Below are 26,814 nucleotides of genomic sequence, written 5' to 3' on the forward strand. Positions count from 1 at the left end.
TCACATAAAAATGAAATCAAGTCTCTTTGTGAGATTGGTCGACAGGTCACTGTGTAGGATAATCCACCGTTAAGGAAGACACTCTCATTCATAACACATATAAGAAATTTAATGTGATTTGGCAAAATTTACGTCCACCAGAAAAAAAAAGAGATAATTCATTATTTGCTGAAACATTACTACTATCACACCTTACAAAGTGTTACCCTTTGATTGTCTTGTTTTATAAGTTATCTTACAAAGACAATATTTACAGATAAACCTAAAATTTTCGCCATTTATAATTATAATTCTATTCCTATACAAGCAATTCACCCAAAATCTATTCCAATTACAAACACAACCAAACTTTAATTATATAGACCCACAAAATACAAGATATTCTTAAACCCAACATATACGTCATCAACGGATACCATGATAAGGTGGCCGAGGAATGTTATGTTCACAATTCAAGCAAAGCTTGTCTCATCAACTATGTAACATGGACAGGAGTCAACCACAACCACAAGCCAATTCCTACCCTTGGTTGAGGAAGACTCTGTGGAGGTTGTTTACCAACAAGGGAGAAATAACCCCAGGACGGGGGCCGGGCCAACCAGTATCAAAAAGATGGAAAGCAACAAGAGCCGAGAAATAGATAAATAAATAAAGAGATGTTCACCGCCTACAAAGATAAATGCTCTCACTGTCTTGAAAAAAACTCTCTAGTGAGGAAGCCTAAGTCATAAGAGTCACGGAAATGCAAATGGTTGGCTTGAATAGAATTTCAGAATCTAGCCTCTTGGAAGCCCAATCACAAGAAGTAGGTAGATGGTTCAGTTGCAAAGATGGATTGAAGGATGCTGTCTCTGATGGCTTCCAACTCCATTGAGTTGTGGCCTGAAGAAGTAAATTGGAGTGTTCATCTCTTGAATAGAAGCCCCACACTTGTTGTACTTAATATGACTCCTAAAGAAGCATGGAATGAAAGAAGAATGAAAGAAGGCCAATAATAGATTAGCTTTAGAATTTTTGGGTGTATAGCATATGTCCATGTTCCAGATCAAACGAGAAAGAAGCTTGATGACAAAGGAGTGAAGTGTGTCCTTCTTGGTGTAAGTGATCAAACAAAAGGCTACGGACTTTATGATCCTATTGCAAAAAATATCATAATTAGTCATGATAGGGTGTTTGATGAAGCAAGGTTCTAGCCATGGTCTAATCAAGATGAAAATGCAGCAACAATTGTAATAGATTTTGAAGAAGTTGATGAGGTGGACCAACAACAAAGTGCAGTCTCAAATTCTGTAGTAGCTGGTACTAACTCAGATGTTTTTGTAGAAAAGCAATAATTCAAATTAGGTATAAATGGTGTTTATATAGAAGTTGTTGCAATACATGTTGAATGTCTCCAATGTCATCAACAAAGACCAGCATGGATGAGAAACTATGAAGGGATTGGAGATGGTCAAAGTGAAGATCCATTAATTAATTTTGCTTTGTTTTTCAGATTGTGATCCAACTATTTTCGAAGAATCAGTCAAAGAAGAAAAATGGCAAAAGGCAATGGACGATGAAATTGCAACCATAGAAAAGAATGAAACTTGGAAGTTAAATGATCTTCCAAAAGGGCACAAAACAATTGGTGTAAAGAGGGTCTTCAAGACAAAGTTAAAGGAGAATGGAGAAGTTGACAAGTATAAGGCACGATTGGTAGCTTAAGGATACAAGTTAAAACATGATATTTTATTACACATAAATGTTTTCTCTAGTTGCAAGACATGATACAATCAGGCAGGTTATTGCATTGGCAGCCCAGAAAGCATCGCTTATTTATCAACTAGATGTGAAGTCAGCCTTTTACATGGTGAGCTTCAAGAACTAGTATTTCTTGATTAACCTCTTGGATATTTAAGAGCATAAAGTCTATAGATTAAAAAGGGCTTTATATATGTGGATTAAAGCAAGTTCCTAGAGCTTGGTACAGTAGGATTGAAGCTTACTTCTTGAAGGAAGGATTTTCTAAATGTTCTTAAAGGTTGGTCATGGCGGCAGCTTCATTGTACGTACTAGGAACACCTTGGTAAGATATGTCGAGCTGAGAGCTGTGCATAGAAATGGGGGAGATATTTCTATGGTTAGGATTTGGGAAGATTGGGATTAGAGACCAGATATTGAGTATTGTGGCCATTAACTACCAGTTCATCGAAGAAGTTCAACTTCTAGTTCTCCATTGCCTCTTAGCGATATCTCTCACATTTAGGGTTTGGATACATCAGCGGGAGGGGAGTGGTGGAAGGTGGGTGATTTCTGGCAGGGAGAAGATAAGGGCAGTAGTTGCCTATAGAGGGAGGGGGAGTGGTGGTTTCCGACAATGGTTGGTGGTTTCTTGTAAGGTGTAAAAAGAAGATGCGTGATAGGGGAATCCCTTCACGCAATGAAGGGTGGGTATGAAATGAGACATGAGTAGTTTAGTAATCTAATATTAGGAGGGTATTTTGGTCATTTCATTTTGGGCTTTAAGTAGGCACTAATTGAGATGGTTAACTTGTGGGTTGCACATTATTTAAGCCACTTAGGTGAGGCAACATAAGTTTTAGTCCTACATAAGTGGGGTACAACTACAAAAATCTAGTATATATTATCTTATCACAGTTGAATAGTGAAGCTATTTGTTGACTTTCATTGATGAAAAGTTATTGCTTATGTATATTCCATCTAGTGGAGCCACAGCCCCCTTTTCTTGTAGTGGTTGGATCCTGACAAACTAATAGGAGGGAATTTTCATAAACTATTGAAGAATGAGTAACTTTTTCCAATATTTTATCAGACGTAAAAAATAGGGCTACTGAATATCTTCTTAAGGTTCCAGTGCACACACAGAGACAAAGCAAAAGTATAACTTATAACCGAAAAATTTATTACATAGAAATAACATAATTAACAAACCTTATTTCCATGGTAAATCATTGATCCGATTTTTTCATGAATCCTCAGCATCGTTGGTTAGCTGAATCAAAATATCATAATCATTTTCATGTATGACATTAATTTGTGACTATATTGAGAATGGATTTAAAATAGGCTAACTTAGAGAAGCCAATACCTTACAACCATAATACAAGAGATGCATACATCTCTAGGAATATTTGTATCACTAATAAGTGCAATATGTAAACCGATTGAATGTTTTGCTCCCATTTCCATTTAGCTTTTGATTATTTGCAAGACAATACAATCATAGGCCGACTTAGTACAAAAATGAAATCCGAATCTTCAGCCACATAAATCTTTTAGAACTATTCATTCCTTCCATGGAGATAGTAACACACAATTTTTGTTATTGATTTGGTGAAAGCTATGACTTTCCAAATAAAATCCACCATAGTTTCTTCCTCTATAGTAGCAATTATAGGATAAAGGTAAGAAGAACGAAAGTAAATGAAACTCAAACCAATTTCTCAAAACGAATTGTTGAACTTAAGCATGAATTTTCACCTTGACACAAATCTTTTCACTAAAAAAAAAAAAACTAAGACAAATGTTGTCTAATTCCATGGAATGCTTCTAAAGAACGATGAAAACAACGAAATAGTTTAATATCAATGGGAGACATTATTGAGATACGAAATAGGTTAGGATCAACCCTACCTTTAATTCTCCATGGCAAAGAAAATAGAGCACATATTAGAAAAGGAAATAGCTAAATAATTCTTACCTTGATGAAGCTTAAGAAGAGGACATACTAAAGAAGAAAAAAGATCAACTAAAAGCCTCAAAAAGAATGGAGGAGCCTTAGGAGATCTTCATCAGCATGAGGAACTGACTGGAGCCGGTGTAGAAGATTTAGATTGAAGATACCCCAAAACCACCTTATATAGGCTAGGGCAAGCAGAGTAGTCCCCTCACCTGAAACCATGAAACCATTGATACTTATATAGCCACTTTATAAGTTTGTATTCACAAACTAGCCATGCTGCTTTTATGAGTTAATAGGGCCGGGTGGGCCTCATTAGCCTTGTTTAGCATTGATTGGCCTTGACAAATCTCGATTAACCCAAATTGGCCCTAAAATTTATGTATTAATAAATCGTGGAAAATCACCCTATTAACGGCGAATAAAGGGAACTTTTCAATGACAAAAGTGCTAAAGCGGAAAATCACTTTTAAAATCAAGGTATTATGTTGTCATGGTAAAAATTAGGGTGGGTTGGGCTGTGTCAAGCTACGCCGAGGCTTGAACACTAATCTAGTCCATACCCCATTCGTGCTCAGGGTGAGTTAGGATAGATTTAGGCAGTCAGGGCCAAATATACACGCACCATTTGAGATGACTTCCAACATGCTTCAGCAACCTTAGTATTACCGTACTGTATTTAGTTACACTCAAGTCAAATACTTGGCTATCACTCAAAATAGATCACAATTTCTAGACAATACCTCATGCAAGTGCATACCCTACCCACCATTTCCATCTCGTACATTGAAGGAGTTGGAATCAAGCAATGCACCTATTCAATCCTAGGGGTTGGTCCATTAAGGTTCCCCTATAGTCTACAAAACAATATTTATCCCATCATGATTTGAGGCCATGAGATCCTTACAATTAAATGTTCCTATTATATATGCCCATAATTAATTTTAGTTTCGAAGATTATGCATATACTAACATATTACTTTAATTATTATATATTAACTGCTATGCATCTAATTAACGTATCAAATAAAGACCATAAAGTAAAGAGTTGCAATAAACATAGCATGCATCCAAACATCAAATACATGGTGTGGTCAAAAGAATCCTTCAAAAAGTCTTCTTCTTCTTGATCATATTATCTAAGTTCTCAATAAGTCAAAAAAAAAGCTCCTTCAAAAAGTCTTTTTCTTCTATATCCTATTATCTAAGTTTTCACTAAATACGACATCATACAGCGAAATCACATCTCATCATGCTCCTATAGAGGTACACCATATGTGCTTCCTACTCTCGAAAATTCGATAAAAGAATAAAATCAAATAAATTGCAGCATATTGGAAAATCAATCCTCTCCATATAGTTGCCCAAGGGGGGGGGGGAGAATAATATAAAAAATATTTTGCATACACTTATTCCCACAATTGGATTGCAACATATTAAAATAATTGCAATTAACTTCTTCAATGAGATAAATAAGCCAAATTAGGGTTCTAGGGGAAACTTGTAGTCATGTGCAATCAAACTCTTCAATTCAACTCTTTTAGAGGGAACAAAAACTAAAAGTTGCTTTTGATTTTTTTTTTTTTCAACATTTTGAAATCATTTTATAGTTTAAACATTTTAAGAACTAGCAAAAGTTGCATATGCAAATGCTTTAATATCCAAAGGATGACACCTAAATGGACTTGTTTCAATATGTCAGTTAATCAACTTAAAAGTTTTACTAAAACTCTGTTCAAGTTTGGGTAACTTTCCTTGCTTACTTTGAACTAAAATTTGGACACTACATGGGATGTATGTGAGCATATACTAACCTAATATTAGAAAATTTTGTGCTTTTCATAGTGATAGCAGGATATGCACAATAAGAATTCTCAACGCTTAGAAGGAGCTCAACTCCTTTAAGGGGATAAAAGTGGTTGGGGCCTCAGAAATTACCCATCTCCTGCAGTAGACGATGTTTTCATTTTTTGTATACCAACTAAAGAGGATTTTGAGACTATCAAAACAGTTTTGGATTTATTCTCTTCTCTCTGGTCAAGAAATGGACTTGTAAAAGAGTGGTATCATTTTAGTGCCATGTCTCTACTAACCTTAAGGCTCAAAGGGGCCCTTATCTATTTCATTCTAAATCTAAGATTTTTTATTTATTGAGAAGGCCTAGAAAAGGCAAGAGGACACAGAGTACAAAGACACAGAATCCACTAATTGGAAATTGGCCAAGCTATCATACTTGTCAAGGATAAAGCCTGAAATTGCTTGGGTCATGCGCATTCGTCAAGCCGAGATTTCAGACTGTCAATCGAAATTGAATCCCGACCGTTGAATTTCAATGGTTGAGATTGAAAATTTGACCGAAATTCCAATCTGACGATCCATGGTGTTTGGCTTGACGGTCCTGCACATTGCAAAATCCATTAAAGCCTTTCTGGCTGGGGAGTGAGCATACAAGATTCAACTCCCTAGGTATAAAAGAAAAATCACAAGAATGGAGACAAAACGACATCTCCAAAATATCTCTGGGAATGCTCTCAACAGCTGACGGGCTGGCAGTGATTGGATTTTGAAGAAGGGCAAGAAAACCTATTGAATCAGAAAGAATCCAGACAAACTGCATCCAATCGAACGAACAATTTATGGGGCTTTCTCCCTCATACCTGAAAATTTGGATGAGCTAGGATCCAATTAGGGGGTATATGGAAACAATTCAGACACATTTATTCTGTGCCATTTGTCCATTTTGGCACAGAAGTCACTAAAATCTTGTATAATAAAACGGTTTGAAATTAGTGTGCTAATTCAGCAAAAGTGTGTTGAACCAGGCATTTGGCACACAAATTGGTTGTGCCCATTGGAGCTTCTTGGGCACAAAAGCAATTTTCTCAGCCGATGTGGGGCACGCTCATTCGGTCGACGGAATTGAGGGGCATCAAAGTCATTATACGAACATAAAATAAAATGCTTGAAAATGGCCATTTCTCACACTCGCTATTATACCTATAAATGGATAGTCGAAATCTGCCTCCGAAATTCGCATTCGTATTCGTTTAAGGGTGTTTGTATCCGAAAATTTTCTCATCGGAAAATATCCGCACCCGTTCGTTTGTTTTTTTTTGGTTTGCCAACTCGGTTTATGAACCGGTGGTTCGACCCGCGTCGCACACCTGGCTGTGGTGGGTGAGTCTCCCAGGGGGGATTTTTTGCATCCACACGGATTCGATACCGGAACCTTGCTTAAGCGAACCAAGCTGCTTACCACTTGGACCAATCCCGTTGGTCCGCATCCTTTCGTTAAGCAACCAGATTTAGATTCCCATAATTGCTTATCGAATTGGATAATATCCAGATAAAAAATTATCTGGATAGAGTAAAGTATTCAACATTTTTTACTCTAAAAATGGATGATAATCGGATTCGGAAACTGGTAATACGTAATCGCAAATAAAAAATTATCCGGTTAGAGTAAAGTATTAAACATTTTTCTAAAAAATGGACTATAATCGGATTCAGAAACCGGTAATTGGAAATTGTAATTCAAAATCAAAAGTAAAAAAAATAACAATAACCAATCAATAATGGGATAATTCATGGGATTGGATTATTATCAATATGATAAAGGTGCATATTCGAATTCGGATGCCTTCTCTAAATTTCTGCTGGATTCGGATTCGGATAGTGGTTTTACTGATCGAATTTGATAGTCGAGCCGGATCCGGATCCGAATCCGTATCCGATCCGTTTACAGTCTACTCGTTAATGGTCGGAGAAAGTGGAAGAGACATTCGAAGGCACTGGGTTTTGCAAAAACCTTAAATCGATCGTTCTCTGGCCATGGAGTTCTGAGGAAATCTGCAACTCGAACGAAAGCCACTGTTCTTCTGAAAGGCCTAATCGAAACGAGACCTGCGAATTAGGTAATTTCAGTTCTAAAAACATAACTCAATCGACACTCTCGGTTGTTCTCTCTGCGCTTGAACCTGTTGCGCTGGACCTTCCTCCACGAAGAAGAGAAGATGCGATTGAACCTGTGAGAAGTTGTGAAGGCGAATACACCTTAAGGTACCTATCTCTGTCTTTCATTTCTCTCTCACCTTCTAGATCCTCAAAAACGAAAAATTTCGAATTGTGCCTACATAATTTTCCTGCCTCTCTTCGTGGAACGCAATTTCTGCGTCTTCACTCAGAGTAAATGTATGTTTTATTTCCCTAAAATTGTCTTCTCTTCTCCCCTCGGTCTTTCTTCAGCCAGAAAACGCATCTGTCCCAATTTATTTGGGACTAATTAATCTTGACATCCTCAATTTGTTTTTATGGTGGTTTGATGAATTTATAAGAAAAAGGGTTTTTTTCATTTTACCGGGCTTCTCAATCTTAGGGAAATGTTTTGAATTTTAGGTTCAGCCTTTTGATCGTTTTGAGTTCTTTAAGGATTTTAGTTTTTGCCATTAGAAGATGGTGTTTGCTTTCATATTTTTCAGAGTCACGGGTTCATAAATTGAATGAAGAACCCTCGGAGTTGAAACTCAACTAAACAAGTACAGTTTTTATATCTCATTGTTAACAAGCGCTACTTTTACTCTCTCACTTAGTTTTGGATTTATTATTGCAGGGTAGGAAGATTACAACAGATTGAGACCTTTAAGTTTTCTTGGTAAGAACAAAGCTTGATAAGATCAATCAACCCAATGACCATACAACCAAAGCCTATTGTGAAATTTCAGATTAGGAACAGAGTAGTCTCAGATGATGATCTTCCCTCATCTCCTAGTGCAGGTTGGATGCTCAGCCCTTCACTAGAAAATCAGTTTCTGCTCGAGAGAAGGTAGTAGAAGAACTAATTCAAGGTCGTGAATCTGCAGCTCGGCTTCAACTTGTTCTCCATGACCAAGTACTCACTGGAACTGCTCATGAATAAACAATGACGCAAAATATGATGCTCTGTTTTGTTTGGTTTAATTAGTGCAAAATGCAGGTCTAATTGGACTATTAATACATATTTCTTTCTATGAAGCTGATGAGGAATGAGTATCTCTCAAATTGCCTAGCCTATTTAGTATCATTTCAAATTCTTTTTGTTTTATTAAGCCAAAGATGGGCGATTCTGTACTTTTCTGGAGCATGATGCCTGACGCTACTATGCACCCCTTAAGCTTGCATGTTCAACTTTTGCCCGTGACTTCAGTTATTTCAATCCATAAATCTGATTTTCATTTTTCTCAACTCTGAGAACTGGAGTCTGGTCCCTTCTGTTGTAGTTAATCTTTTCTAATTGTGTTTTGTTTTAAGAGTGTCAGTTTGTTTTTCAGTCATGATATAGGCTAATTCTAGGGGTAATTTATTTTGTTCTTGATTTATTTCAGGTGCTTGTCCTTTGATTAGGGGGAATAAATGGGCATCACCAGAGTGGTTACGTGTCAATGAGTACAAGCAGTAAGCCAGTACACAAGGTTCCTTTCTGTACCTGAAACTTTACCAGTTCTATTTTGGTGTATGTTATTTTCATTCTCTATGTTAAAAATGAATCTTAGTTTCATATGCCTTTAGGATGGATAAAAATATAGCTACTTGGAACTCTGTATCTTTTGGGAATTGGAATCCAATTTTATATCAAGTAATACAAGAACTCTACGCTCTTTTTTGGTTGTTGTTGTTGTTGTGTGGGTGGGGGTGGTGAGTATCGAGGAAATATCTCAGTTAATGTCTGTAGACCACAAAGTAGGAGTCTAAGCTTTTTGCTATGCCAAGTCCTCACCATTTAATCTATTAAAAGATAGACCATATCAAGCAAGCAAAATTACATCTTCAGCCTAATGAATTTCTACTGTTTCTATTGGAGAAGAGTGACCATTATCTGATTAGATGGTTCAATATCTGTGGCTGACCATTAAATGATAAAAGTGTGCCCATTTTGTACCCTGACTTTGTACATACCATGCAAGATTCTATGCCAATTTTGCCAAAGAAACGTGCCCATCTGTATACGACCATACAATATTTCAGTACAAATTATGTGCCAAATTTGCCCAATTCGGCACAGAAGCATAAAAAGTGCATTTTGTGCCGAATTGGAAAATTTGGCATAGAATCATTGCCATACAAATCCTTAGCTTCCACACCTTAACTTGGTCCTCCCAGAGTTAACTTGCCACATTAACGCCTCCTTGAGAACCTTAAGGCCCACGCTGAAACTTTTCCAAGCCCATGAAGGTTTGTGACCGTCATGGGCCTTAAGAACGCTTCTATCCAGATAGTAAACAGCTTTATAAAAGCGGGCCCAATATGAATGAGGTTCAGCCCATAACCTCCACGCAGCTTTAGTGATTAGGCCCTATTGTATAGATTATTGTAATCTTGGAATCATGACTCGTGAAATACTACAATGGTTTCTCCTAATCTAAATCGTTTTAGCTTGTCTAGATGAATTCAAATCCTGCCCTATGGTCTAGGTGATGATTTCTCCAAGTTGGCTGTTGTTGGTTGTTAGAGAGGAAGCTCATTTGTACTACTTGGACTTGGGTGCTCGCATTAAATGCATAGCGTCTGCCAAGATTTTGATCTCAACTGTAGGCAGCACAATGCTGTGCATTAAATGCGCAACACTGAAGTCAAACCACATTTGTACTTGTTACATCCCCACTTGGACTGCAAATAATCTCTGTAGATGATTGGGCTAACAAATTCGATCCATTTTATGCATAATTGATGCAGTTATCATCCTCTTCTTCTTTTGCATTTTAACTTTGAGATATTTTTAGAAAACGGTTATATAACTAGATTGGTTACAGGTAGTCTTCTCTGCCTCATCCTACAGGCGTTCTGTGCCTTTTATGTACTGGGCTTTCCATTAACAAGTGGGTGGATCAAAAGGTATGTTGGGTTAAGTTTAAATTAGATTTTTTCGCAATTCAACATTTCCACTTATGAACCAAACAACTCAAGCCTATCCTACAACTTTAAAAGGTAAATTTAGGGTTGTCAACTGTGTAATTTGAGGCAATTTCGATTTGGGCTAAAAACACCAAGTCCAGGCACAACTTGTTTATAAAAATAACAGTTTGTGCTATTCAATTAACAATAAAAGTTGCTCTATGGTTAATTATTTATTAATTTTCAACTTTCTTTTTTCCCCCCTTCTACCCTTCAATTTAAATAGAGAATAGAAAGAAAAAAAGATAATAGAAAAAGAAAATAATAAATTAGATTGATAGAAAAAACTGCATTGTTGGAAGAAATGAAAACAGGGGGAAAAAAAAAGGAAAAAAGAAAAGGAAAGAAGAAGGAAGAAATTTGGTTCTATTTTCTTCTCTTTGGCTTTTGTTGTTTGTTGATTTTGGTTGTTCACGCTAATTGTGCTTGGTCGAATTCAATTCGAATCTAGTTGCTTGATGCAAGTCCAAAATGGCTCAGGCGATTATACGATTTTAGGTTAAAAGGTGAACCATTTCTGCTCAATATTGGTGATACATCATTGGCGACTGCAGGGGATCCTCTTTTCTCTGTGGTGTTTGTAAGTGCAGTTTCGCCATATGTGTTCTATGTAAAATAAAATGCAGTTTTTTGCTTTTGTAATAGACTTTTGTTATTCTGGGCTCTGGCAACTAGAATCCTACTTCAATTTGAACTTCTGCCATTCCAAAAATTTCCTGAGTGTTGGAGAGTGTATGCTGCTCAGAATTTTTTATCTTTTTATTATATAATTAGGCTGATGTGTAGATATAGATAGACTCTGACTGCTGAGAATATCCTGTTAACCAGGGAATTTCTAGAGGCTATTTTTATGAAACATTGTAATTTACATATCTTGTTCTTGTAGATATTATCTTGTGGTTCTTCATCCATACGTCCTCTTGTTAAGATCTTGTCTACTTATTGGAGATAGAAAGCATAGCTTAGATGCATGTTGGAACTGCATAATGGCTTTCTTCTAAGAATGCATTTACTTTAAAAATACCTTGGCTGTTTGTTGTATTGTTTGGACTGGATAATAGATGGTTCTGTCTTGTATGGTCCCTGTGAAGGATCTATAGCCTGCTCTTTGGATTGTTGAATCTTCCGTGATTGGAATCTTTTCCCCTTTGATGCAATTTCATAGTTTGTGGCTACATTAATTTGGGGTTAGTTGATTCCAACGGTCAGTTGATTAAACAACATGCTGTACAAGAAACACTAGATTAGTAAGTACGAAAAGCAGTTGATTCTAACGGTCAGCTTAATGTTGATCAGAAGTTATTTGGGTTTTCGTACTTACTAATCTAGTGTTCATCTGCTTTTCTGATATATGTCCATTTCTGTTATTCTTCTTCATATTACCCCTTTTTGAGGTGTGTGCTATCATCTTAATGAAGTTTTGGGTAGAACACCTCCAAATGAGATCGAGTTATTTAATCATAGACATTCATCATTACAGCATATAAGTGATGGTACATTTGGACTTTTGAAGCAACAATTTTGTATCCTAACTGATAAGCCTAAGTATCCATACCAAATGCAAGTTAACATTGTTATAGCATGTTGTTGTGTGCATAATCTCATAAGAACTTTTATGCCAGATGATTACATTTTAACAGCTGTTGACGAGCTAAAATAAGTATAGCCTGTGTAACACTTTAGTAGAGTGGGTTATGTAAACCAAGGAGGGTGGGAAGTAGGAATTGTCAAAATCTAGGGCAAATCCAGGGTTTGGGTTTGGTTTTGGTTTTGGGTGAATTTGATAGGTTATGGAAAATTCTTGGGAGGATCTTTGAGATCTTTCCCAAATTCTCTCTCTTCTTGCCTTTTCCTTTTATTTCTTTTTTCCTTCCTTCCTTTTATTTCTGTTTCTCCTCTTTTTTCGTCCTTTCTTCTCTTCTTTTCTGAGTTTCTTTTCTTTTCTGTTTTACTGCCAGAAGGGATCACCCGAGGGAGGGAGAGGGTTTTGGGGTTGAAGGGCCTGGGAAGGCTGGGATTAAATCTTGGGCAGTTGCAGGAGGGTGGGAGGGTAGATATGGGCCTGAACTAGGTGGGGGAAAGGGCTGGAGTGGCTGCAAGGGTAAGGGATGGAGGTTCTGCCCTGCACAGAAACAGAGCGGGGAGGGAGGTTACTGTACTTGCTGAAGTTGAAGGTTAAATGCTGAAGATGATTGCTGGAGTTGCAGAAATTAATGAACAAAGCTGGAAAACTGAACTCAAGACAACAGCAGGGTCCTCTTCTGAGGAACCCTCCCAATACCTCTTTGGTTGTAAACTCTCAATATCTTATTCATCAAAACTGATTTGCTTTGTGGTAGGCTTGAGAATTTATAGCCTCTACATGACTTCAATATAAAATCAAACTCACATCCTGACTGACTTAAACTTAGTTTCCTTGTCTAACCGTCTAACTCAACTAAAGTAAGGAACTTCCTTATCTAACTCACTCACTCTACTGAAGTAAGAAACTTAATTGGGACTCTTAAAATCAGATTAGAATACCAACTGGAATAATTAACCAGTGGGGGGGGGGGGACCCTTAAAGGACAGAAACACCCCTAGAGGGGTGCTCATGGGCCTGGAAGTGCTAGGCCCTCGTGCGGCTCTTGATGAGCCTCTTTTTTCTGTTCACATCAGTGGGAGAAGCAAGTGAAGGAGCAAGGATTATGATGGGAATTATGAGGCGAATGTGGTTTGATTATGGGAGAAGTGACATTAACTAGATCCTGTGGCTCGGATACCATGTTGCATGGTCTGAGATCTTATGACCTGTGTCTGAGAGACATAGTCAGTCTTTATTTATAGTAATGGAACAGTACAAAAATAAGGAAAGTTCCTGATGTGGGATATTAGAAATAATTCCTTACTAACAATTCTACCTTTTATTTTCAGACTTACAATGAGAAGGTAGGAGTACCTGCATGAGATAATTTGGCAGTGGATGTCGAAGCTCACATGGGAAGCGGAAGTAGATGCCTAAATATTCTGTAAGCGGCCCATAAGCTGGCTCACATCATCACGTAGACTCTTGGATTGATCTCATGAAGAGTTAGTGGGTGCAGTATCGGTAGGATGAACTATATTGGAACCACTGTCAGACACTGCATGATGGGCTAATTGAGTTTTCCTCACCCTCCGGGGTGGCTTAACCCTGCTGATAAGATCAGAACACTCTTTCTAGATTAGATCATAGGGGAGAGCAAACAGTAAATAAAAGCAGGGGTATCGATTGGGAGATATTTTGAGAAGAAGATTGGATAAGGTAATCTTTTCTTGGACAGTCTAAAAAGGAAACTCCTTAGCTCAGGCTCATACACTAATACAAAAAGGAATAAAAATCCTAAACTGAAAGGGAACTATGTCCGACCTGTCTGGGTTGGTATCCTCATGTGACCATTAAACTAATTAAGACCACTTAGAATACGGCTAGACATAATAGTTAAGTCCTTGGTTCAGCTAGCTGCATACAAAAAAAGAATAATAAAATAAGATGAAAACAAACTGCTAAGGAGATACTCCATGTTCTGAACTGCTTACTGGCCTGATTATATTGGATGCCAGGTTTGCTGAATGTAGGCATTGAACCAAAAGACTGGTTCACAACTTAATTAAACTAATCAACCTAACCCAAACCAATTCTGCATTATTTACATTATTAAGGTCTTTCGCAACTTACAAGGAAGGTGACTGGAATGACTCTTCTACTTTAGATGTTGGTTCAAGTTCAACTAACTAATTGATGTTTTTTTTTTTCAGCACATATTGATTTTGGAACTTCTTGACCAAGTCTACGGTGGGAATTAATTGATCTCTTCCTCAGCATATGTGCATCAGTTACTTTTGACATCTTGACAACTTGCGCTAGAATATTTAGTCTTTAGGGTCTGACCTGAACCAAACTGAACTTAGTTTGGGCCTGGTTCTTTCCACAGAACTGTTCATATGAACAATACTATGTAAACCTTCATGAACATTAATTTCCCTGACTTCCTTGAACTGCATCAGTGTCTGTTTAAAGTGAAAGTTACTCTAGGACATAACAAAATAGTACTTGATACCATATAGGACCTAAATCTCTGATATTTGGGCATGTATAATTGGCCCATCAGGCCATCATAATAGAAAACTAAAAGAACACTAAGAACCCTCGGTGGGTAGGCCCATATAACCGATCATCAGGCATATATTTATCCATCCTCGTTCATAACAAGGGCTGGTTGAGTTATTTTTTGTTCTTATTCATTTGAATTGCATCAGTGTTATATCACTTGCCATTGTCTTGATGGGGTATCTTACTTGAAGATAAGAATAAATTGTGTAAATGATTCCTCCTTCCTGTGGGATTAGTTTTAAGATCAATCTGAATGTAATACGTAATGGTTCAAATACATTGAGTTTGCCAGCTCTTTTCAATTCTGCAAATGCAAGTGAGGTGCCCTTTCATGTTATTGTAGTTGGTTGATTTGTTGGAACAGATTTAGGCTTGCAGGATTTGCATTTTCTTCAGTTATTAAATGATCTGTATTTTTTTCTGTAAGAAATGCTTATGATATACTATTTATGTAGGTAAAGATATTAGAAACAAGAAACTTGAAGCACATAATTTTTTTGGTCTCCAAGCAAGGAGTAAAAGAAGACACCATTTGCCTTGCAGCACAAAACACTTAAAAAATATGAAACAAGCAGAAGTTGATAGGTGCCAGATCAATGAATGGTACCCAAAATTCAAAGGTGTCTCCATCAAAACCTTAATTCATGAGCTTCCAGAGTCCTTTGTATGTTACCTTCTCGAGGAATCTGGACCTTTCATCCTTCCTCAGTCTGTCTCTGGTGATGATGCCCTGCCGCGGAGAATCCACAATCCAGAAGAAGAAGAAGATTATGAAGTATCAGACGAGTCTGGAGATGAATCAGAAAGATCCCCACCTGCACCTTGCTTTCCAGAACTTGAGTTGAAGATCAAGGAATCCATCAAGACCCTTGGTGGAGCTGTCTTCCCTAAGCTGAATTGGAGTGCACCAAAGGATGCTGCTTGGATAACAACATCAGGGACACTCTGTTGTACTTCATTCAGTGAGATTGCACTTGTTTTACGATCTTCTGAGTCTTTGTTTCATGACCTTTGCCATGCTTATGATTCATGCTCCGATAAAACATCTTCAAGACCCTCAACATTCTTTCTTGCACTCCGTAAGTGGTATCCATCTCTTCTTCCTGAGATGGAATTCCGTTGCTTTGTTCGGGATCGTCGACTTATTGGTATCTCCCAGCGTGAGGTTACAGTTTTCTATCCCGTCCTTCAGGAGAAGAAACACGAGCTTGAACCCTTGATCTCTGATTTTTTTAGCAATTATGTGCGGCCAAGATTTGAGTCGGAGAATTACACATTCGATGTTTATGTGACAAGGGATCTGAGAGTTAAGCTTATGGATTTTAATCCTTGGGCAGAATTCACCTTGCCATTGCTATATAGTTGGGAGGAATTGGAGCACAGCTTTAGGCAAGAGGAGGATTGTATCGAATTTAGGATTATAGAGAGCAGATGTGCAGTTCGTCCAGGGCTAAAGACAGCAGTCCCATATGATTACTTGGATACAAGCCCAGGGAGTGGATGGGATCAGTTCTTGAGGAATGCAGATGAGGAAGCATGCTGTCAAGCTAAAGATGAAGTTTAGGGATTTGTTTCCTTCAAGTTTTCAACCTGCAACATCAGTTCATTTCATGGTTCTTCCGGTCCTCTTTGTAAGTCTCCTGCCACTTTCAAAATCAGTTAAAGCTTTAGGCAAAATATTTGGGTATGCAGGATTTGTTTATCAGTATTTGCTTGTTTATTGCTTTTTTTATTTTATTTTAGTTGGAGAGGGTTAGGGTTAGGAATTCCAGACCATGATTCAGTCTAAGATAAGTTTTAGGAACCCAAATGATTTTATACCAAGTTCAAGTTGACCTATTTTGAGCCAAAAAAGTCAGGTATCATGTTGTCAAGGCAACACAAGGGATAAAGTGAACTATCAGAAGATGTGATGCTATTTTCACACAAATGTGAATCAAACAAAATATAAACAACCTTTTACTTTGTTTGTATCTATCAAACGCCACCTGGTAGTGGGAAATGTATAATTTAAAAGAATGTGCCTTTGATGGCCAGTGTCACTAAGCTCAGTCCACTATTTGAATCTTTCTTGGTTTTCCGTGTTTGAGGTTACATTTCTCTAGATTATGAAATGTTCAGTGGCTTGAAGGAAACTGCCATTGTTGATTTCTTCAGACTTGTTGTGTTTAGTATGTTCCCCAAAAAATACTCCTGTGCCTCTGTAGGAAGCTGCTATCTTTGATTTCTTCTTCTCCCACTGTCAATTGACTTTTACTTTCTTCCACTTGTTGCTTCTCCTTGTAGATGGGAAAAGTGCTTTATCCATTTCTCACCATGCTGTCTTGGTTCCTTGTCTCATTACATTTTCTTGCAGAAGCAGTCTCACATTGGGTGCTTGAACAACAATCAACTCTGTTTTCTTCCCTATTATCTTGCTTCAGCAGCAATCGAATCCTTTTGTCTTCCCAGTTTTTGTGCTTAAGCAGCAATCAAATCCATTGTCTGCCCAGTGATCAACTTTAGTGAATAAGCAATCTTCTGAGGCAACCATGGCACTCTATTAGCTAGAAGATGAAGAGGCCAGGTGGTCGTGTTACAGGCATGGCTCCCCTGAGATGATTGAACAGGCCACCTTATGCACTGGACTAGCCCAAGCAGTTTTGAAGATTGTAAGGTTAGTAGCCTTGCTCTAAAGTGTCAGGTGCACCCCTTCCCTAACCAGCATCCCCACTTCCTCCATTCAGTTATGACATGAAAAGCTGTCTCACTTCTCACCTGAGATGATTGAATTGGTCACCTAATGCACTAGACCTGCCCAAGCGGTATTGAAGATTGTAATGTTAGCAGGTTTGCCCTATACGTCCGTCGCACTCCCCTTATGACCGGCCTCATTTCAACCTTCTTCAGTTATGACATGAAAAGCTGTGTCTCACTTTGTAGTTATATTAGGGCACTTTGTTTAGTTTGCAAGTTGTGGTTGTCATTCTGTTCTCTGTCATCCTATCTGTGTGGCTTGTAGACTCTTTAACTGTCAAGGCAGATAATGATTGAAACTGGAATCTGGTCAATTGAACTGCAGGTGGTTCTGAAAAAACCCTAGGATCTGGATCGGTTAAAGACTGATGCCAATTAATTCCTATCTTCTCTCCTCTTTTCTTCATTTCTTTTCCTCATTTCTCTTCCATCTTTCTGCTCCCTCAGGTGGGGCTTTCCTCGATGACAAGGAACCCTCTCCTAGCTTCCCCCTGCCATTAAATAAAAACAAACAAACAAACAAAAGAAGAAAAGGAATGTGTGTGCATGTGAGTGAGTGAGAGAGAGAGAGAGAGAGTTCTCAATCCAATCCTTCAATGTAAGGGTGTTAATTTGACGGGTCGATCATCTCTCCTGGCGGAGAGTATTCTGGGATTGCAACCACAAATTATGTGGGCCCTATAAATAAAAAATAATAAAATATTTAAAAAAAATAAATCCCATCACTTTAACTCTATGGGTTTCCCTGTAATTTGTGGTCACCAGCTGTTGGGGGATCCCAGAGTGCTCTCCATCGGCTCGGAGAAGATCTGGACTCGTTAATTTGGTATAGGGATCCCTTTTGCAAAGATAGGGGTTAGGGTTTCACAAAAAATAGGGAAGATGAAGAAGAACTTTGATCATTGTTTATAAGATGAAAAATTGAGTGATCCCTATCATTAGGGTTAAAGAAGCGATGAATGAAAGAGTTCAGAGTTCTACTGTACTATGAAAAAGTTTTAGCAATGTTCTAATGTTTAGAATGCAAAATTCTTTGAATACCCCTTTCTAAAACTCTTTTACTTAAATGTAACGTTTTCTAACTTTTGCTTCAAAAAACAAACACTGTTGGTCCGAAGTGTTTCTCAAAGCAGAAATTTTCATTAATTTTAATTTATGTTACAAAAACTATGTAAAACAAAACAATTTTATCAAAAAGCTTTTATGTATTTTATTGTTTCTTGAGACAGCAAACAAAACACTAGAAATTGTTTTTCGGTGAGTAATCAAATAAATCCTTCATATTTTTTTTAAGTTGTTCTTCTTTCCTCTAATTATTATTTTACATAATAAGATATAGAATAATAAAGTTAAAGGTGTACTTATTATTTATTTTGCCACCTAACAGTTGTAATGAAAATTGTCAATTAATAGTTTTAAGATATTTATGCTTGTTATCAAGTATCTTAAAAAATTTTTCTATTATTTTTATCGTAAAATTTTTATCCAGTAGTAGATATAAAAGTAAGGTATTAAAAAAAAAAAAAAAAAAAGCAGTTAGATTAACATTTCCGCTCTTTCATGATGGGACGGTGGTCAATTCATCCCTTTCTTCGGTGCACTAAGTTGTTTTTCTAGGAAATTTCATATTTTATCTTTTTTGTAGAGGACACGTCATACTGTTTGAAAACGATGAATGATATTTCCAAAAGTGAAATCATTTCCAGGAAATTTCAAAACTCAAAAAGTGGATCTTGTCAATGCAAGTTGGTTGAGTGGTAAGTTTCATATTTCTCAATGGAGAGATTGTGGGTTCGATTATTGCAGCATTTCATTTTCAGTATTAAAAAAAACACCAGCACAAAAAAATAGATTTTTGTTCAGGTGGTGCTTAATTAATGCACAGTACTTATAACGAACGGTCAAGATCAAGATTGAAAATTTCCATTTTTTTGTTTTGGGAAATGAGGTTCATCCGGGCCAGTTTGCGCGCACCACGAGTACATCCTCAAGGCACTTTTTATATAATTAATATAGCGGGGCTTCGCCCTGGTCCCGAGGGGATTCGAACTCTGATTTCCTATGTGGAAGCATTGGGCTTTGACAACTGAGCCACCCCTCGGGGTTAAAATTTCCACTTCAGGCGTCGATTTTTGAAAAATGTGTTTTCACACTGTTGAAAATGGATATCTTTCGAAAATAGACGATTGAGATTTTGATTTCTATTGTTTGCAGCACAGTTCTGTACAATAATTGTGTAGTACTGAAGTCAAGCACCAAAAGACAAACTGTATGGAAACAACAGAAAAAAAACTCCAGTGAGAGACTTCCTGGCACCTTCATGACAAGCTCCCTAGGAAGGTTCATTTTTTTCTTCTATTTATTAGTTGTTGCATTCCTCCCTTCCCACTCCAAACACTACAACTGTTTGTGTTTTGCCCTGGAAAAAAAATGCATAGCACGATCACCACCACCACCACCACTCCTACCACTCCTAATCCCACCACCACTCCCACCACCACTACTTCCTCCACTCAAGGTGACTGTAACTTCCATTTTCTTGTAGAAATGAGTTGCATCTGTTTCCTAACAGTGAATGTAGTGGTTGTACTAGTCAGAGCTCATGCACAAGGCCATCTCACCTCTGTCCTTGGTAGAGTCATCATCACCTATCTTCTATCAGTATCCATCATCTGTTGCTTTGTGGCACTTAATTTCATTCCAGTCGAAGAGCAATCAACAAAGAAATATTTCCTGATATTGATGGCTTTGCTTCTTTCCACTGCACTTCTTTTTGCTGCTATAATTCATGTATCTACCTCTATTGGTGTTGTTGCCACAGCCATCATCTTGTGTATCACTACGGCTTTCTGTGGCTCTGCCTTCTTCTTCATTATATACCGTGGTTATATCTTTTACAAAACAGCAACAAGTCGTCTACAGGTTCATAGTGAAAGCTGCTTATGATCAGGAGATCGTCACGGCTTCGGTTGTGCCTAACTCTCTATTGGAAAAATCTGATTGTAAGATGAAATCGAACCCGAATCAACTGAGAATGAGTCATATTCAATTGTTGTGCAAATGATTCAGGTTCTTTTCTTCTTCTTCTTCTTTTTTTTTCTTTTCAGGAAGAACAATTCATTAAAAAAAAAAAAAAGGAAAGTTACAACCTAATCAACTACAATTAGCCTGGCACAGAAAGTCAATATAAAGTGGTTCTAAAGCAAAAATATGTTTGAAAAACAATTTGAAATTACACATTGTTTTTTTATTTTTTTGGGTTTGCCAACCCCTGTTTTCAAGGCTTTGGAGATTAGTTTTAGGTTAGAATAAGGTTTAGGATCCAAATTAAGGTTAAGAGGTTGTTTGGCAATGATTCTTGGTATTTCTCACCTAGATCAGAATTACGGTTAAGCATCTAACTTGGCCTAGTTTGTTCGACACAATCTTGTAAGATCAGGGACTGGCTAGGCTTTTAGAAGATTTTTTTTATAGAGCAAATTGCATTGGCATTCCAAAATAGAGGCGTTAAAGCATTGACACCCACCCCACTTTATATTTGAAAAGTATAAAGACTCCAAAATTAGATTTTCAGAGGATATATTTGTCCAATTTGTCATTGAAAATATTTTCAACACCATTTATTATAGGAATGTGTTTGAAAATAAACAGTGATTTTAACTGTTTTCAATGATAAATTTGACAAATAAATCCAATTAAAATTCAATTTTGGGGTCTTTGTATTTTTTAAATATAAAGTGGGGGTGTCAGTGCTTTAAGGCCTCCATTTTGGGGTATTAGTGCAATTTGCTCTTTTTTATGTGCAGCCTCTCTGGCTTCACAACAAAACTTGTGAAGGACCTCCAACTTTGCAATCCTTACAAAAGGTTCCGCCCCCTTCTCACCTAGACTGTTGAGGATGGTTTACAATTATGGATTGGAATTCCAAAAAAAAATATTATAACCCAAATGCCCCCAAAACGTTTTAAGATGACATAAATATCCCTAACTTTACATCCTATTTTCAAGTTTGTACCAGTTATAAATGTGGGTAAAGGGAGAATCTCTTCACCCATCTTCTTCATTGGTTAAGTTGAGGCAAACATGAAATCTCCACCTAATTCTCTTCAAAGTCCATCTTCACTTTACAAATCGAACCCTAAAGATGATCAACAGCTTATTCTTGAAGGCTCGACCAAGAAAAGGGTTTATGTTTTAGACCCAAATGTGTTTGAGGATTGGGAGAGAACTTTTATTTTAAGATAGAGGTCTCCTCCTTCTCTATACCCATCGTTAGAGATTCATATAATGCAACAATGGTGAGGACCTTAAGGAGGTGAAAGCTTTCTCAAACTTGATCATTGCATGGATGGTTCAAATGGCGAAGATGCAGTTGATGATGAAGAAGAAAAGCATTCCGAAGCTATTATTTTGTCTTCCAATTCACTTGCATTATGTACTTCACCAAAAAAAAAAAAATTATGAACATCGATGTTGTTGAGGGGGCAAATGTTGCATCAGGTTCCAAAACCACCGTTGGATCCAAGTGTGTGAGTGTGAAGGAGTTTCAATAGAGTGCATTTCACATTGATAAGTCTTAGCAATGTAGTGGTGGGCTTGGTTCATACTCGGATTTCTTTATCGAATTGGGAGAAAGTTGAGGTATCTGAGTCATATTCAAATATGGTTTAGATATATGAGTTATACTCAACATATATTCCAATATAGGTCATCGGATCAGTTACGATCTAACGGTGTAATGGGCCTTTGTGGGAGAGTTCAATTAATCGTAGAAGCTAGTGTTGTTATATAAATACTAGCTCGAAGCAATGGTCTGGATATTCTTAAACTAAATACTCAAAGTATAATCTTAAAGTATTACAAGTCTTTTCTCAAGTTGATCGGACGAAAAAGTAATCGACAAGTTCGTTTGTGAGATACTATTGCTTTTAAATTCTTTTTGTCAGTAATCCAATGTAAGATATGTTGTTTATTCACTCTTTTCTTTAATTAAAAATAATGATTATTTTTCATGGAGTTTAAAGAATGATTTTATGGAAGAAACCTTATGTGTTATGTTGCTTCGAATTGAAACTACAAAATCACTTAATAGAATTTTGTGTAAATTCGTTCAAAGTATGAAAAAGTGGATGTGATTAGAGTTGTGTATTTTCTGAAATTTGATTCACGTTTACGTTTTGTTTAATTGGTAAACTCATCCACAATTTTCGGTTCGAATAAACCGACCACTCATGGTTTTGAGTGCATCATTTTTTGAAAAAAAAAAAAATCTCACTTTATCAGATCAAAACTATGTGCATTATTTGTTTGTAAAGGAATAGCTTTTTCAAAAGCAAAGAGAAAGTGAAATTGTCATGATCACTTTTCTTGACAATGAAGAAAGAAAATGTAAGAAAAAAAAAGCTCTCATGATTACTTTTCTTGACATTACTTTTCTTGAGAATGTGCAGATTACCTGTAAGGGTGTTTGTTTGTAAAAGTAGGGTGAGGAAAAAAAAATGGGGTCTTATGTGTAGTGGGGTGAAGAAGAAGAAAATGAAATAAAGGGATTTTGTGAAAAAATATTAATTGTGAGTCTTACTTTTTACTTTTATACATTTTTTTCACAAAATTCTACGTATTTTGTTTGGGATTTTGAAAATGCTTAGGGTGGAAAAATTGACTTACCACCCAATCAGATAAGTGTCTAACTTTTCTACTCAAAGTAGCCAAACAAACAACACTTTTAAGATTTAAAGGAAAAGTAAGAAAATTTTGTTTTTTTTTTTTCTTCAAGAATTTCCGACCCCATCTTTATTCTAGCAAACAAACGTAGCCTATGGTGGAGGATGATGTTAATGAACGGCTATGCAGGACCCCTGATGATGATGAGATTTTGTCCACTTTAAAATCTTTGGGTCCATTAAAATCACCTGGGCCTGATGGATTTCCACCATTATTTTATCAGAAATATTGGGATGTCACAAATGAAGAGGTATGCCGAAGTGTGAAGGAGTTCTTTAACAGTGGATCCATACCTAAAGAGCTGAACAGAACTTTTGTGTGCTTAATTCCTAAAAACCCCAACCCTGAAGCTCCTGAGCAGTTTAGACCTATTAGCCTCTGCAGGGTGGTGGTTAAGCTCATTTCAAAGATCTTTGCGGATAGACTCAAGAACTCTCTTACAGGTATTATTTCCACATCCCAATCAACCTTTGTCCCTGGTAGGCTTATTTCTGATAATATCTACATGGCTCATGAAATTTTTCATTATGTGAAACATCGGAAAAAAGGGAAAAAAAAATTTCTTGTCATGAAGATGGATATGCGGAAGGCTTATGATAGGTTGGAATGGTCCTTTATTAAAGCCACACTGTTAAAGCAGGGGTTCTCTGTGAGATGGGTGGATTTGGTAATGGAATGCATCACCACCGTTACATACTCCTTGTTGATAAATGGGGTGGAAAAAGGTTCTTTTTGCCCTTCTCGAGGCATTCGGCAAGGTGACTCTCTTTCTCCCTTTCTTTTCATCTTGGGATCTCAGGTGCTTAGCTCTATAATGAAAGAGGCGGAAGACCATGAGTTAGTTAAGGGAATCAGGGTTAAAAACAGAGCACCCTGCATTTCACATCTTCTCTTTGCTGACGATTGCCTAATGTTTTCAGAGGTTAACATCCAACAGATCAATCATCTCAAGACAGGGTTGGAGCTTTATTGCCAAGCTAGTGGGCAAGCAATTAATGCAAGTAAGTCTTCATGTACATTCAGTCCTAATACACCTATGCGGTTTAGGAGGTGGATTGCAAGAATTCTTAAGATTAAATATGGCGATGGTCCAGCTAAGTATTTGGGGCTTCCATCTGATTTTGGGGTTAAGAAATCTGAATTATTTAAAGATGTGGGTGAAAAGATCAGGAAAAGAACCCATGGATGGAAGGCGAAATTGTTATCTCAAGCAGGGCGTGAAGTTCTTATTAAGTCTGTTGCATCGGCCATATCATCTTATGCAGGATCTCATTTTCTCCTTCTGGTATCGCTCCATGATGAGACAAGGAAAATTATTTATAATTTCTACTGGGGTCAGAAAAAGGAAGAAAAGAAGATCCATTGGATGTCCTGGTCCAGATTATGCAAATCCAAGAACAAGGGAGGCTTGGGATTTCGAGATCCGATTTTACATAACTGGGCTCTCCTATCTAAGGTTGCATGGCGGTTGTGGGCACAGCCAGAGTCTACTTGGGCCAAATTTATGAAAGCTGTGTATTTTCCTAACTGAAGTTTTCTGGAGGCCCGTAGGGGAGCATGTCCGTCATGGGCGTGGCAAAGCATCTTAAAAGGGAGAGAAGTCCTAGTTTCTGGTTTAATCTCCATAATTGGCAACGGTGTGCGAACTCCAATTTGGGATTCAAATTGGATACCAAGCCTCCCAAACTTCGGAATTGCTTCAAGTAAACCTAATTGGTGTTCTTTACAGTGGGTATCCGATCTTCTTGATCCCACCACAGGTGATTGGAACAGGCAATTACTACATCAATTATTTACAAACCAAGAAGCAATGGCAATTCAGAAAATACAAATTGGGAGGTTCCCAGCTGAGGATCAGATAACCTGGGGAGGAGCTGCAAACGGAGTCTTCTCAGTGAAAAGTGCATACCACATGTTATGTAATAATAGGGAATCTCAAGCTTTGCTATCTCCTTCAACTTCTCGGAGGCACAGATGAGAAGAAACTTCTCCTAAGGCATGGAAGTTAATATGGAAAGCTCAGTGTTACCCGAAAATACATTCCTTTATGTGGAAGGCGATGAATCAGGCAATTGCTACAGGGGAAAATCTGCAGATCAGGCAAATCAAAATTGACCCTACCTGTAGGAGATGCGGCAGAGGGGTTGAATCAATCGATCATCTTCTTTTCGACTGTGATTCCTCAAGGGCGATTTGGTTTGGAATGGGTCTTTCGAACATTGTTGAAGCACAAGATTAGAAATCCCTAATTCAGATCATGAACAGGTGGAATTCCATGAAATTTCCGGATAAAAGATCGAATAAGGAGGTGTTGAGTTTGTTCATGTTCACCTGCTGGTCTATGTGGTTAGCAAGAAACGATCTCATTTTCAAAGGCCTGATTTGGAGTCCGGATCGTATAGTAGAGAAATCATGGAGTGCATTTCAAGAGTACTGGAGTTCCCTCGAGCCTGTGGGAGAAGCACCGGCGTGTATCTCTAGGGTTTGGGTTCCGCCAAGTGCAGGGTTCTTGAAGGTGAATGCAGACTTTTCGATGGCTGAAGGAGAAATTGATGCAGGTATAGGATTCGCCATCAGAAATCCGGCAGGTTCGTGTCTCACCGCTGTTTCAATCCCGGTGGTATGCTCGTCTATCTTCTCCGGCGAGGCTCTGTCGCTAAGGGAGGCGCTTCTATGGAGCAAGAACGCAGGGCTAAAAAACATTCTGTTTGAATGCGATTCACAGAGCCTGGTTCGTTGCTATGTGGACCCCTTTCTCCCAGTTGAATCAGATGCTTTTCGGGTGGTGGAGGATATTCGTCATCTTCTTGATAGTGAACCCACTTGGTCGGTTCATTTTGTGTCTAGATGGGCTAATTCGGTAGCCGATATTCTAGCTAGGAAGGCCCTGTCCGTGGCAAGTAGGACGGTCTGGTCTAATTCCATTCCTTGGCTCCTTGAAGCTTGTAATCAGGATGTCTTGGCGTTTTCTTGCCAGTTTTCTAATTAAAGATCTGTTTACCAAAAAAAAAAAACAAACGTAGCCTCAGTGTTCTCATTGTCTTGTGGCAGAAGACTTGGGAGTAGATATGAAACCCACAAAGTGAAGTTATTATCATTTAATGGGTATTTAAAAACTTGAAATCAAGATTCATTGTCTCTCTTAAAACCAATTCAAAATCGAGACACAGACAAGGCTTTCCGTTTCTAGGTTTCTTGGCTTTAGGTAGACTCACCAATTGAAGCATGAAAAGATCAAGGGTAATTTTTATCTAGACCCCCTGAGGTTTGGTTTTATGTCATTTTTAGTCCAAAAAAATTGAGACTTTGCATCTGCCTCCCCTGTACTATAGAAAAAGTCAGTTTAAGGTCAAATTATTACTTTTATGACTAATTTGCCCTTTTTAATTTTTATTTTTTAATTTAAGAAAAATCTTAGCAAGATGGATGAAGAGATTCTCCCTTCACCCATCTTCTTCGTTGAGTTGAGCAAATGGCCTACATACACCCATCGAGCCCAAAATTCCATTCCCACCTGAAATTCCTCAACACCATTAGTGTAATCTATCAAATGGTCCCTCAAGAAATCCATTGATTAACTACAACACCTCCTTCACTTGAGTTGAGTTTTGGTGAC

General features: G+C 37.6%; 2 protein-coding genes and 1 long non-coding RNA gene across 3 annotated transcripts; all 3 read left to right on the top strand.

The window, feature by feature from the left end:
* Positions 1-7,476: 7,476 nt before the first annotated feature.
* Positions 7,477-10,725, top strand: LOC148999976 (uncharacterized). Its single transcript, XR_016170812.1, has 5 exons — positions 7,477-7,738; positions 8,289-8,330; positions 8,453-8,567; positions 9,040-9,126; positions 10,465-10,725. It is a non-coding gene; the product is annotated as an uncharacterized LOC148999976 (long non-coding RNA).
* A 2,487-nt stretch (positions 10,726-13,212) lies between these two features.
* LOC148999977 (uncharacterized) lies at positions 13,213-18,717 on the top strand. The gene is made up of 2 exons (XM_089139308.1): positions 13,213-16,369; positions 17,095-18,717. The coding sequence occupies exon 1, from the start codon at positions 15,301-15,303 to the stop codon at positions 16,300-16,302; it is 1,002 nt and encodes a 333-aa protein (XP_088995434.1). The 5' UTR covers positions 13,213-15,300; the 3' UTR covers positions 16,303-16,369; positions 17,095-18,717.
* Positions 18,718-25,008: 6,291 nt separating this feature from the next.
* LOC148999978 (uncharacterized) lies at positions 25,009-26,187 on the top strand. Its single transcript, XM_089139109.1, has 2 exons — positions 25,009-25,117; positions 25,550-26,187. The coding sequence occupies exons 1-2, from the start codon at positions 25,009-25,011 to the stop codon at positions 26,185-26,187; spliced, it is 747 nt and encodes a 248-aa protein (XP_088995235.1).
* Positions 26,188-26,814: the final 627 nt, after the last annotated feature.

The sequence above is a fragment of the Hakea prostrata genome, chromosome 11 (assembly GCF_041222555.1).
Source record: "Hakea prostrata isolate BN-2017 chromosome 11, UWA_Hpros_2, whole genome shotgun sequence".
In the NCBI taxonomy this organism is placed as follows: domain Eukaryota; kingdom Viridiplantae; phylum Streptophyta; class Magnoliopsida; order Proteales; family Proteaceae; genus Hakea; species Hakea prostrata.